The 14282-nt window shown below is 29.8% G+C and overlaps 1 protein-coding gene across 5 annotated transcripts; it reads right to left on the reverse strand.

The window, feature by feature from the left end:
• Positions 1–850: 850 nt before the first annotated feature.
• Positions 851–5193, reverse strand: LOC140874335 (protein PIN-LIKES 3-like). 5 transcript variants are annotated; one of them, XM_073277619.1, is made up of 11 exons: positions 5018–5193; positions 4329–4542; positions 4173–4252; positions 3971–4095; positions 3187–3308; positions 2831–3034; positions 2203–2295; positions 2005–2105; positions 1840–1892; positions 1554–1739; positions 851–1333 (listed from the first exon to the last, which is right to left on the reverse strand). In XM_073277619.1, exons 2-11 carry the CDS (start codon positions 4461–4463, stop codon positions 1206–1208), a joined length of 1227 nt encoding a protein of 408 aa, XP_073133720.1. In that variant the 5' UTR covers positions 4464–4542; positions 5018–5193; the 3' UTR covers positions 851–1205. The 5 variants fall into 5 exon arrangements, with proteins under 5 accessions (XP_073133720.1, XP_073133718.1, XP_073133721.1 ...); XM_073277617.1 differs by having other exon boundaries at positions 4329–4545; XM_073277620.1 differs by having other exon boundaries at positions 5000–5193.
• Positions 5194–14282: the final 9089 nt, after the last annotated feature.

A 14282-nucleotide genomic window follows, 5' to 3' on the forward strand; every position in this document is an offset into this window, starting at 1 on the left:
AAAATAATTTTTCAACCTATGTATTTTTTGTTATATTTTTTTCTTAAATTTTATTTATTAAATATTTCATGAAATCAAATTATATATTTTTCTCAATGTCTAATTTATACAAAATTATAGTATTTGTTACAACCATTATTTACAATAACGTCTATAAATTCAATTAAATTTGTAACATATAAAATCTTTAAACAAAGATTCTTCATACTCATTTTATAAAAAATGTTCTAAATATCATATTACATTGAATTTAATATTTACTAAAATATCATGAAAATTATTAACTAATTGCATGTTTATCTCTTCTTTTCTCATCTCAACTCATTTATTTAACAATATTTATCGATAATAAAAAGTGTTCCCACGTGCAACACACGTGACTTTTACTAATATATATATATTTGAGTATAGGTATGAGGATGAAGACTTGATCCCCGCGGGGATGGGTATGAGAAATCCTCGATAAAAATTAATGGAGATCGGTGTGGGTATGAGAAATCGGATTTGAATTCGGGGATGGGGAAGACATTCCCGTCCCCGACCCGCCCCATTGTCATCCCTAGTTGGAGGCGTCGAGCAATATATACTAATTCATGTTTTGAAGAATTTTGTTACTAGTAATCCACACACGCAAATTTTCACGTACACAAATAATTACGTTACATTCAAAAATAATAAATATTTTTTAAAATTTTAAATTGAAAAAATCAAGTTGAAAATTTTTGTGCATCCATTAATTTGATTAAGATTATTCTAACAGAAACTAACTCGGGTAATAGTTTTGGTTCGGTATTAAATTCGAACATGCACCAAGGCTTTGGTTTAGTCTCCATTCTCCACACAAAAAACATGAAAATTTACTAATTTCTGCAATTGAAGGAGAGGATAATGATGCCATTGTGATATTAGAATTCCTACTAAAATTCTACATAAAATTGCCAACAAAGTAATTGATACTCGAGCACCTACAACTGTGGTTAGCCTTCAAGGATGAATTTGACCCGAGAAGAAATTCTTATAAATTTCATTATTATAGGTTGTAATGGTTGACAAAATCACCCAAATGCTTCATTTGGTTGGCGCTCGTGCCACTCCAGCTTGCTACTTACTATTCCATTCACCAACCCGAACCATCCATCATGCACGAACTGGCAATGGTCCGGTAACGGAACAGTGCATGTAAACCCAAAAAGACGAGGTGCTATTTATTGAAGCAGAAGCCACAAGAAGAACGTCGACCAAAACGTTAATGCAACCGAAGCCAGCAGATAGCACCACAACATAATGACTGAGCATTCTGTCTCTCCAGACCCAAATAACTGGGTTATGGTACCTGAGGCCGTGTAAAGACATAATCAAGCAACTCTTTTAACAATTTGAGTCAAATTTTTTTTTTTCTTTCTACTACTGTAAATTTAAATAGAGATGAGGTTTTTAATGGAATCTATGGTGTAATGTGTTGTTTGTGTGATCCTGCGGTCACAGGGAAGTGGTAACTTCAGTTACACACCACAACGAAAATGAGAAAGGGAATGCTTCAAGATTTGATGTACCTATGTTCATTGCAGGAGGGAGGGCAAACTGCAGCAAGAGAACAAACTGGTACAATAGATCATCATGCACAAAACCGAATCGAACTGCCCCTTTAACAACACCAATGCCTATCAGAGGCATCACTACATATCGAACAACAATAATTCCGAAAACAATAGATTTCTCAATTTCTGAACCTTTTAAGCCTGACAGAAGAACCATGAGTCAGTCATCAGCAAAGAAAATTTCCAGACAGGATCAAGAATTGATTTTACTCTCGATTATCATACATATGATATGACATACCTTTTAAAAGGTTTCCTCCCATGATCAATGTAACTGCTGGAATGGCTCCATCCCTGCATTTTAGGACCCACCAAAGAGTACACACACTCAGTTTAATAAGCTTATGGAGAAGTCACAGAAAATATGAATCTAAGTCGTTAAGTATATAACACACAGCTACTGTACCCCAGCAAAAGAGCAGTATCTTGGAATACACGGAGAGGAGCCGTATCACCAATCAGAAAATTTCTAATTTGAGGTACGAGTCCGACTATAAATCCAACAATCTGTACAAAATTAGCAGACAAATGCTATCACATAAACAAGTTAAAGTTACATACAAATGAGTTCCATAATGGATGTCAAGGAGAGAAACAAACATACTGCACCAGTTGTTGATGGCGCGAGCAACCTCTTGAGGTTCATCTTTTTAAAGATCTTTTCTAAGTGATGCTTTATTTTATCTGAAACTCCTACCTGCAATCGAACTTCAGACATCAAAAATTTAATATTCGAAGTCTTCTGAAATGGTGTTTTGAAACAGGGCATGCCACAGTTATCTTGCAAATACGAAGCGCTAGCAAAGCAGCTCTCTTAGCTGCAAGTTTGAGTCAATCAAAGCCCGGCACTAATTGTACGATTTGGTATATTTACTAATCTGCTACTCTATTGCGGGAAAGGGATATTGTGCAACTTCGAAATGCCATGAAGTTCTTGGTGGATTCTTTTTTTATTTTACCTTTGTGTCCCTTTCCACATTACTGCCCATCAAAGTCTTATATAACTAAAAAGACAATGTGTATGGGGTCTACTAATGGCCTTCAGAAGAGTTATAAGCACAAAAGTCCAGCGCTTAAACGTATTACTTACAACTTGATTTGCTTGAATACACAGAGATGATATGGATGATACTAACACTGAACATAAAATTCAACATTTTCACTGATTTCAACGGAATTTAAACTTGCTCCTTGTGAAGTTATGCAGATTCAAAGAAACGGTGGACGATTACCTGAGGAGGCGTATCATTATCAAATCGATCTCGTGGCAAAGTCAATCCAGTTTCATCTGCCGAAAGTAAAGGTTCGGTCCAAGTCTCTCCGGATGGCAACAAGCTTGATTTTGGAGAGTTCCTTATTTCAACTTCCATCGAACTCTTACTTGATGATATTCGGACGATGTTGTACACATAAGACCACAGATAAATTGCCCCAATCTAAACCAGAAGAAGAATAAGAAGAAACATAATACAGTTTCAAAACTAACTTTACGGAATTTATGACCTTTAAGAATCATTGCTGAACTTTTATCAATAAGATTGATTGTTCATGTTTCCTAACAAGCAAGCATTGTTATCTGAAAACTTACGGCCATCGAAAGAGAAGCATAAGCCATTCCATATGTATGGCAAACATCAGGACTTCCGAATGGGCTTCCCTTCTCTTTACAAACTGCTGGAATTATGATGAGAAGCAGGTTCCCCAAGTTCCCTGATCATACAAACACAGCGAACATATCAGGTTCCGGATAAATTATTCAATATAACAGAAACGCGAGCCTTAATTGGTTTCTTCTTCTTTTCGCCCTTATCAGATTCCTCTAGAACCATTATTTTAACTTACGCCAAAACTATGATCCAATCGGTTCCTTCAATTCATCCGAAACATAGTAAAACTGATTTTTAAAAGACGCTTCCTGAATGTATGAACAATGTAACTAGATGCCTTTTGTTATCTAGTAACCATTAATGTGTGAATCATTTAACAGAATGAAGGAAACATATGTGACTTGCAAAAAAGAAATGCTACTAGTTACTACAACTGGTGCCTATTTATACTGTGGCAGAGCATGGAAATCTAACTTAAGGGGAATGTCTATGCTAGCACATGGGCAATGACCCATTTTTTTTACATTTTAGATGTTAAGGGGAATGTCTATGCTAGCACATGGGCAATGACCCATTTTTTTTTTTACATTTGAGATGTTCGCGCGAAAATCTCAAATGCAAAACAAATTCGGCCGTTGGATCCCCATTCAGGGAGTTCCCGAATGGGTTAGCATAGACTGCTCCGATCATATACAAAATTACACTCGACTACAGAAAAGTTTACCCTGGCGGGGGGACTGTTGATTTAAAGCTTATTACAAGTACCTGCAGCACAACAGCCTATAACAAGTCCTCGGAGATGAATAGGAGCTCTTGTAACTTGAATGACCACCCATCCGAGGACCGAACCAATAATGAATGTGAAAAGGATATTAAAAGGCATGAACCACCTGCAAAAATCAGCTAGACTTGTACTCGAAATCGATACAGCATGAAAGTAAAAGGATAGAGCAAGAATGCTGCTTACAGCTTAACCATGCTTTCATATGTTATGGATTTGGCTAAGTTGCTGTAGACGAGAGATGGATTGAACACATAGAAAACCACCTGCCCACAAAAGACAGTACTGAAATTATTTCGAAGAATGGTCGAACATTCAAGATGAAGATCAAATATTACTTACATTGTTCAAATGTTTCCTTGCATCATCTCCAAGAATGTTAATACTGTCTGAAGCAAGATATGATCCCAGTCCAGTAACCAAAAGCACTTTCAGCACAGGAATCGAAGAGGCAATGAAGAGATCGAAAAGGCCCATTTTGAAAAAAAGATCACACAATCTGGGATCCTCCAAGAATTGATGTTTGATTAATTAATAATCAAGAATCAAATGTGACCTGCTGTTTCAAAGCCAGCTAGCAACTCAGTATACATGCACGGATGATTCTTGAATTGCAATCAAGAATGCATCTTAAAGCGAATTAAGTTGCAGTACTGTTTCTAAAATTATATAAATTAATAGATATAAGAATCGATGTTTCCATCCAAAGCACAGGTTTTGAACTTAGAATTCACCAATTTCCATTAATAATTAATTAAACAACAGGAAGACACCAAAAGACATGTCCTTTTCAATTTTTTTCCAGATTCTGGCGCATCACGTTCTGCTTTAATTTCCTCGAATTCCTTCTCTGTTTCTTTCTTTTATTTTTTCCCTTGGGCCCGTACGCATGCAATTATTGCTCCGCGATAGAAATCAAACAACACGCAGAAAAAGTATACTTTTCGAATCAAGAAACGTGTTGTAAGTTGTAACAATCAAAAAGTAGAGGGAAATCTGCAGAATCAACGGACCCTTCAATTATCGATTACCATTCAAGAATCCATGGAAGATGAATCGCTGGAAAGCTTTCTGTAAAATTTAACATGTGCCGACACTTTGAATTAACGATCTGCATGGTGGGCTACTATTTATGTACTTAATTGTCATAAATTCTCTGAAAGTATATATATGGGGACAAAAGGGTAAGATAGAAGGCGAAGGAATTTTTAAAATTATTTTTTTGAGCAGGAAAGAAAACACAAATATGGATACATTCATGGGAATTAAATAAAATATAATTTATTGTATCGAAAACATTCATGCATCAAATTTGATATATTTAAATAAAAACAAAACAATACACGTAAACGTAAACGTAAACGCATGCACGGTTCCTAAATATCATGACGTGCAGGTATTCAAATCTCTTTTTGTTGAAAAGTTCAAATTGATAACTGAGTTCGTTATTGTTTTCTTTAAATTGAAAATTTAATTTAAAAATTCTTTGAACTAGCTAATCTTCGCGTGCGCTGCATATTCATATATAAGTTCTTTTTTATAATTAATTTTATTTATATTCAAATAATAGTAATGTCATAATGGTAAAAAGTCGTGAAGGTCTGTGCTGTAATTTGAAATAATAGAGTAAAAAAATAAAAAATATATAAAGTGACTAAATTATTATAATTTAAAATGATGAATAAAAAAGAGAGAATAATAAAAATTCAAACCATGACACCAAGTTTTGTCCTTAAACTTAATAAATAGTATCTTTCAAAAAAAACTTAATAAATATTATATATATATATATATATATGATTTAAAATGGTTATAAAGGTGTACTAATTAAATTGCTTTTTGATATTTTTATTCGATCTTGGTGGTGACTGGAATTTTTTTCGAATGGTCATCACTCATCAGGTTGATGTGAAATGGATTCCAATATTCATTTATAAGCAACAATATTAAAGTACTAATTCTCAATCCTAAATTTTTCATTTTCATCTATTTAATTAATTAATTAATATTACGGTACTTGTTGAGATTTTTATGGTATTGGGATTAGGGCTGACAAAAAATATCGAAATGCCGTCATACCACTTTTACCGTACCAAAAAAAACCGAAAATATCGAAAATTTTGGTATACCTTAAATTTCGGTACGGTATGATACCGTACCGAAATTTTCGGTATCGGTAACGGTATAAGATTTTCGAATTTTCGGTATTTCGGTATACCCAAAAAAAATCGGTATACGCGGTATCGGTATGATACCGTGTATACCGATATTTTTTTTTAAAAAAACAGTATAAAAAATCGGTATACATGGTATCATACCGATACCGTATCGAATTTCGATATTCGGTACGGTATCGGTATGAATTTATGTCATACCGAAATTTGTCGGTATACCAAAATTTTCGGTATCGAAATTTCCGGTACGGTATGCGTTATTCGATACGGTATGCGGTATACCGTACCGAACCACCCCTAATTGGGATTGATTAGAGACATCAATTTGGATTTGGTTAATCCGGATCTACTCGTGTCTCCTCCTAAAAAAATTGCAGGTTGGTTTATGATTTTGGTGGCTCGTACGAGTCGGAAAAAATATTGAATTTTTGGTATATCAAGGTTATCTAATCGAATAAATATCTAATTTAACGAATTTTTTGTATACCGAAGATCTCGTTACGGTAAGATAACGATATGAAGTTTGAAAATTAATAAGTATAACGAAATACTTGAACAATATATAAAAATTTAAAAATATATAATATTTTTAAACAATAAATTTATATATTTTAACATATAATGTTTTTTTTCATTATAAACCGTATATACCCATACCGTAGCGAAATTTTGATATATGGTAAAATTTTAGTATAATAAGTATGCTAGTTATATGTACCGATATTTTTAGTATACCAAAAGTTTTGATACAGTACTAGTATTGATTTTTTTATACTCTAATTTTTTATACGATATATATTATATGATTTTTGGTACGATAATTATAGTATACCACTTCTGGTGGCTGGTTTGAAGGCAGGTCAAAATAGGTGGCATGTTTGGGTGAGAGGTTTAATTTCGATTGTTTTAATAATTATATTCTATTTATTATTTTAAGTGTTAACGTATCATTGGTAAATTTTGAAAGTTATATTTTATTTTAAATGATTTATATATGGTTAATAAGTTTTGAAATATTTAAATTATTTATAATATTTTATGTATAATCGATTAATTTTGAAAGAATTAGTGCATGTTTGGACAATTAGTTTAAAAACGTCTTTAGTTTTTTTATAAGTTTTTTTTTTAAAAAAAACTTAAACATATGCTTGGAAAATATTTCTGTAAAACATATTTTAAAAATATTTTTTAAATAATGTTCTTAAAAAATAGTTTTTAAAAATAATTGAGACATGTTTTGATATTTTTAAAATCGAAAGTAATGATGAAAAACAAAAAATGCTACTTTTTTTTATATTGTAAAACGTTTTTAAAGAATATTTGTTCAAATGTATATTTATTTTTAAATTTTTTTAAAAAAATTTATTTAAAAAAGTAAAAAAAAAAAACACTTTTATAAAATGTGTACTTATCCAAATGGAGCTTTATATTATTTATAATGATTATGTATGGATTACGAATTTTGAGATACGCATATTATTTATAATTGTTTACACGTGATTTTTTTTTTTATATATATATATATATATATATTCCGTCTTTTTGTTTTAATTTTTTGGTGGATTGGATGGAGTTGGAGTTTTATCAACCTACCAAATCATGGTGGACGACCAATTTGACAGCTCTAGTGTTGATAGGACATAATTTTGGGACATCTACAATATTCCCTTTCAAAATCAATGGATTTGATTTGGAGAGGGGAATACCAGATTTTGGGAAATGATTTGAATGGTGAATTTTAAATGACAAGTTAATTAATTGGAAATTTTTATTCACCGTCTCAAATTTATCAACACAAATGCAATCTAAAAGTAATTAACAGTGTGTTTGGATTCGTAAAATAATGAGATTTGGAATTAGATTTGGAAATTGATTTCAAATCCATGAAATCGAAATTTCATTTTAGTTTTTGGGAAAAATTTTGAAATTGTGGTAATTGATAGTATTGATTTGTGAATAAATAGTATTTTGTAAATTTTTTAAAGAATACGTGAAATTCATGAGTAAGTTTTATATATTTAATGATTTTATTTTATTTTTTCGAATCCAATGAAATCCAATAAATTTTATAAAGATTTTGTTTAGTTAAATTAAATCCAGTTAAATCTTACCAAATACCAATTTCATTTTAAAATCTTATTTTGTCAAAAGCTAAAACTATCCCTCCAAATCTATTCGAGTGTAGGGATTTACAAGTTATCATATATTTAAAAATGTAAAAAAAAAATTGAATTGATACGTTGCGGTGGCAATGGCAACGACTGCACATTCGATTGGACCAATTCAATTAATGACGACGATAAATAAACTGAATGATTGAATAAAAAAATTATGATATTTAATGGCAATTCTTTATTGACATAATTTTATGAGATATTTTACAATTTGAAAAGTATAACATATCGGATTAAATTAACATATATATGATAAGAAAGATGAGACTGAAAAATGCTTATTGGAATGATACTACAATAAAATTACAAGAGATCTTAAAAAATGACAAGAGAATTGTTATTTCTCTTCATTCATTAATTAGTACCTTGGATTGACTATATTTCATATATAATATTATTAAACTTGGATAATATGAAAATTTTGTCTATCCACATAAGATGTAAACACTACTGGTTGTGACTAATACATTTAACGTGCGAAAAATATATTATTGCTGGGTGTACTTGTAAAATAAACATGTTGAGTGTATCTATACTAATTAACTTACTTCAGTATGATGTTGTTGGAAGATATATATGTTTGTGCATAAAACACATTTTCTTATTTTGCTTGCACACTTTATTTCCCTTAGTTTAGGCCGTGTATAATTAACATTTTCTTCATCATTATGTAAACAATATATTTTATGGGGGTTTTTTTTTCCCCTTTCTGTTTTTAATGGAACTGCAGTTTTTCATCGCAACCCTTGTTCTTCTTAACAAGTGTGAAGCTTTTTTTTAACCTAAAATATCACCTAATTCTAACCATCCAATTATATTTACCCTATATTTTTTTTTCACATTTAATTTTCTTTACTATCATTTCAATTTCAAAAATTAATATTTTCATTTAGGAAAAAACTATTGCATTTTCTAATTTTTCTTCAGAACACGCATATCATGTGTGCCGTGATCCGCTAGTATTTATATATGTGCAAAATAGCAACCGTATTAAAATCAATTAAAATTTGTTTAATTTCGAAAAAAGATAGTTGAAAGATTTATATTTCATCAGCAAATTAAAATCTATAGATATAGACAACTCATAAGATAAAATCTTTATTTTGGTGATGATATAAAACTCAATAAAGTTAAAGCAGACTAGATGATACGTTGAATAAAACCAAGAACACATTCAATTTATATATCAAATCGGTCTTATAAACATTTGATCTAAACAAAACTAAAACGATAAGAAATCTCTTATCATATTAGTAATTTTATTGGATCAAGCTTTCGGCTAAAAAGAACTAGTCTGGTCCTTTCAGATCGATCGTCACAGCCAGACCAGTTCAAACAAATCCAAAACAGATCAAATATGTCTTCCGAACAACACTCAGTTTATATTCAAGATGGATCTAGGTTGTTGGAGAAAAAAAAATAAAGTCGTTATTCCCATATCTAGCAACATTTCAATTGTCTCGTACTGTCTGTACTATATCTGAAAATAAGAAAAAGACACGTGGTGCATTCTGGTGAATTTTCGGCTATTTGTGGAACAAATTCTCATCGGCTAGATTTTTAAACGTTGGACATTCTCTCCTATAAATACTAGAAGATGTACGCAGTTGCAGTCTCTCTTGAACTTTTGAATCATCAAGCATACAAGTGTTTTCAAAGCTTTTACAATCTTCATATTCAAGCAAAGAACCAGATCAACTACTTCGAGCTGCTATCACTTACCTATTGCTATATCATATCAATACCAGTGATCAAGCTGTGATATATACCAAGTCAAGCTTCGAAGAGTATACATTAGTCTTATTACTGTGTTGTAACTCTATCAGAAGGTGATCTGATTTGAGATTATATTACTAGGAATTTCAGTCAAGAGTTGATGAGATTTATGCAAAATATTGTATAAATTAAATTTTTCTAGTGAAAATCTTTCTAGAAACATAAGAAAGGTAAACGTAGAAGTTTTAGATTCGAACTTTCATAAAATATCTATGGTGTCATGTACTTTTATTTCCTTTCATTTATCTTTAGTCTGCCTAATTTTGAAAAAAATAGTTGAAATGTTTCTACTTCATTTGAAAATTTGAACTTTTAGATGTCGAACAGTTGTCTTTAATAAAAATTAATCACTATCATTAAAAAATTTTAATCTAGTTTGTACGATTAAAATTCTTTTTTTTTTTCTAAAAAAATAGTAAGTAATATGAATGTTTTCGAAATCGTATCCGCGATCGAATCGATATATCTTAAAAAAAATTAAACGATCCAACCGATCGAACCGGAAATGCTAAAAGCATGATTCATGAATGACCAATTATGTCAGTAAATTCAATTTGGATGGTGTTATTATTGAAGAATAACAAGTATATATATTGAAATGTGAGATTTTCACAAATTATTTGGGACGAAATGATACAATATGTTTTTTTTATTATGCAAAATGAATAAATGATGATTGCCAATAACAAATTACATGTGGTAGTATGAAAATTTTTTAGCAAAAATTCTCAAAATATTCGAAACTGATTATGAGAAAATACTTGGACTTGTCATATATGCATCGATTAGATAGTGAAATATAGAAAAATTGTCAAGGATTTGATGTCCAAGATATCTTTTCGCCAACATGAAGTCATGAAAGTGAAAAAAAGATATTTGGTTTTGAAGTACCAGTCTGAAGACAATGTCATCACTTGCATCAATTTCGGCGAATCAATGTACATACAAGAGTTCAAAATTTCAAGTGATACTTGCAAGAGGGGGAAGTAATCAAAATTGTACTCTTTTATTTTGTTTATGATTTTTTCCATGTGATTTTTCATAACAAGATTTTTATTGAGGTAATTAACAAGTAGCGAGATGTCGTATTTTTTTTCCTTTTATTATAGGATTTTGTACCACAGAATTTTTCTTGATAAGGTTTTAATGAGACACATCTATCGTCGGGAAGACATTCAAAAAAAGTATATGTTGTTGTACACTTTTTCTTTCATTCAGATTTTTCCCACGGAGTTTTACTGTCAAGGTTTAATGAGGCAACACTTGATTCTTGATGAAGTTTTGGAGATTTTGAAGAATCGGTTGTTTATGAAAATAATCATCTAAGGGGAGTGCTATAAATATATTGTTTTTTTAGGGTGTTATAAATATATTGTTATTATGATCAAGATCATTGCACCTGAATATTGACTCATACGAATTCTCTTCATCTCATAAATTTTCTCTAATTATCTCTCTATTTCTATTATAATTTATAACATATTCCTGTTTTAAGCATAATTTATGTTTTTATATATAGATACCCAACCATTAAATAAAGTTTCATATTCAATAAATATGATAATTTCTTTTTTTTTTCTTTCAACATACGTTTTATATGAAAAGAGGGCCAAATCGTCACATTTAAGTTTTTGTTATTTTTTTAAAAATTAATATTTATACAAGTTTTTTTATTTAATTTAATAAAATTAATCAATTTCTTTCAAAGTACTTTGATAATTCACTAAAAAATTATTTTGTGTATACAAAATTCTAAAAAAACTTATTTCACTAATTAATGTTTCAATAGATAATTTTTTTATATATAAAAACAACTTATACTCTCAATAAAATGTAGTTAATCAATACCATATGTGAAATCCTAATTTTTATTTTTTAAAATTTTTTGAACTGATATTATTTATTACTTATAAAAAATTGAATTTGTGTTTGTAGAAATATACAATCGACGTGTTATATAATAATAAGAAACTGAATTATTTACTAACTTTATGTATTTATTAAATAACGAGAATTCATTAATATGTCAAAATTAAAAAAAAATTATAGGTTCATTTCTCTCTTAAAATTTTGAAAGTAGATGCTGTCCACTTAACTTCATTATAGAATCAAAAATTAATATTCAGTAATAATAATTACTTCAAAAAAAAAAGAAAAAAGAAAACGGTAATAATTAAATATTATTTGGAAACAACATGCAAACGATATAAGTTGCACACTGCTTTACTAACGGGCAATTTCGTTTTGCGGATAGAAAGTTTCTCTCACCTCGACTTTGTTCATCTTTGTTGCTGCTATTGTTGTTGTTGACGCAATCATTTTCAGAATTCGAAATACACCCAAATAACAAACGATATAAGTTGCACACTGCCTTGCTAGAAGAGCTTTGAATTCGTCGTCGAGTATGGAATGGGTTAACGATGGTCTTCCACCTTGGTTGTTTAAGATTGTATCAAACGATTATTTGACAGCTTAATTACTATAAGTGTGTTTTCTTTAAAAAAAAAAAAAACCATAACTCAGCTCCGCCGCCATCGTATAGGGGTAGGGCCGGGCTCGGGCTATGGTTGGTTACTTTCCGTCACCCACTGATTTATTTCTTGTGTCCCAACAATTTACACATCGTTCTACAATTTTTTATTTACTATTTATCATTTATGTATAATTTTCATTCATGTACTATCATAAACAGTCATCTTAATTAATTATTATAATATACATTAATTCTATATATTAAATCTATAAAGCATTTTAATTTACCAATTATTATATAATAATTATATTTATCTCTAAATATAATATCCACTTAATATATAGTGTTTCTTTTTTGAAAAAATGAGGTCGGAGAAAAAAAAAATTGCTCTAATTCAAAAAGTGAAAATAATTTTACTTAGTCATTTTACGGCTTAAAGAAGTTGAAACCATTTGCATTTAATCTAAGAAATGAAAACAATTTTGATTTTTGAACGTCGTGGGTTGAAATATGGCTTCTAAGAAGCCCAATGCAACGGTGGGCTTTCTGAAAACCAAGCTATTTGGGTTATTAGACTTTCATTGTTTAGTTTTGGTCCACTAACATAGATTTTTTCTGTTTGTATTTATTATATTTACTAACGTATTATTGAAAATTGTTGACTTATATGTTGCCACATATATTCAATCCAATTTATGAAAAATATTATTTTTTATCTTAAAAATACTTTTTTCCACTTTATATATGGACAACTCTCCCAAAAAAACATATCAATTCTCATGCATGCTTCTTAATATCCACGTTATGACCTATGATATATCTTCTATATTATTAAGTTTGAGACATAGATATAACTACTTTTAAAAGCTTATGTCATACCAATTTTTGTTTCCAAAATACCTTATCCCATAACTATCACATTTTTTTTAAATAAAATAAATAATAAAAAATTAATAATAAAAAAATATAACATTAAATATAAATTACTCAAATCTTATTATATTTTACATACATGTTTGTTATACACAAATATAAACTATATTTTATAAAAATTTAATATATGTACACGCATCGTGCGGTATATGTTTACTAATATATTCTATAAAACATTAAAACTCCAGGCTCCTTTAGCAATTGAATTTGATCTCATTTGATTATATCAAACTAAATTTACATAACCTAAAACTACAAGATGCTAAAAATTTGTGCTCATATTATCATATAATTTAACTGGTCATTAATTTACATACGCGACTCATCTACTACTTTAGTAATCTAGACATTTGAGTATTTAATAGAAATAGACTTTTTTTTTTAAAATTTCAAAACTAATGAAAATAGAAAATTTTATAAGGATACGTTGGAACTTCTAATTTTTCCGTCACATTTATTAAAAAAAAAAAGTGACCAAAATTTATTAATTTCGAATATTATATATATATATATATATATTATATTTATATTTAAAGATTTTCCCTCTGTTTTTTGCGCTTAAAGCCCGTTTGTCTTCTTCAACTGCGAAACAACCAACCAACCGTAATTGTTTGCAGAGCTACTCTCTCCAAGCTCACGTAAAACACATCGCTCACCCAATTAATATACATTTCGCTCCGATTCAAGAAAATTTGAAAACACAAGCTGTGGATTTGGGTTTGAATTGCGCCACCCAAGCACTAGCCTCTTGTTGCAGGCAAGTTTT

The sequence above is a fragment of the Henckelia pumila genome, chromosome 1 (genome assembly GCF_033568475.1).
Source record: "Henckelia pumila isolate YLH828 chromosome 1, ASM3356847v2, whole genome shotgun sequence".
NCBI lineage: Eukaryota > Viridiplantae > Streptophyta > Magnoliopsida > Lamiales > Gesneriaceae > Henckelia > Henckelia pumila.

Excerpts from the sequence above, each read along its gene's own strand:
- LOC140874335 (XM_073277619.1), bottom strand. The coding sequence starts at position 4,463 with ATGGGCCTTTTCGATCTCTTCATTGCCTCTTCGATTCCTGTGCTGAAA. Across the intron at positions 4,253-4,328 it reads CAAGGAAACATTTGAACAAT|GTGGTTTTCTATGTGTTCAA; the intron begins GTAAGTAATATT and ends TTTTGTGGGCAG. Across the intron at positions 3,035-3,186 it reads ATGCTTCTCTTTCGATGGCC|ATTGGGGCAATTTATCTGTG; the intron begins GTAAGTTTTCAG and ends CTTCTGGTTTAG.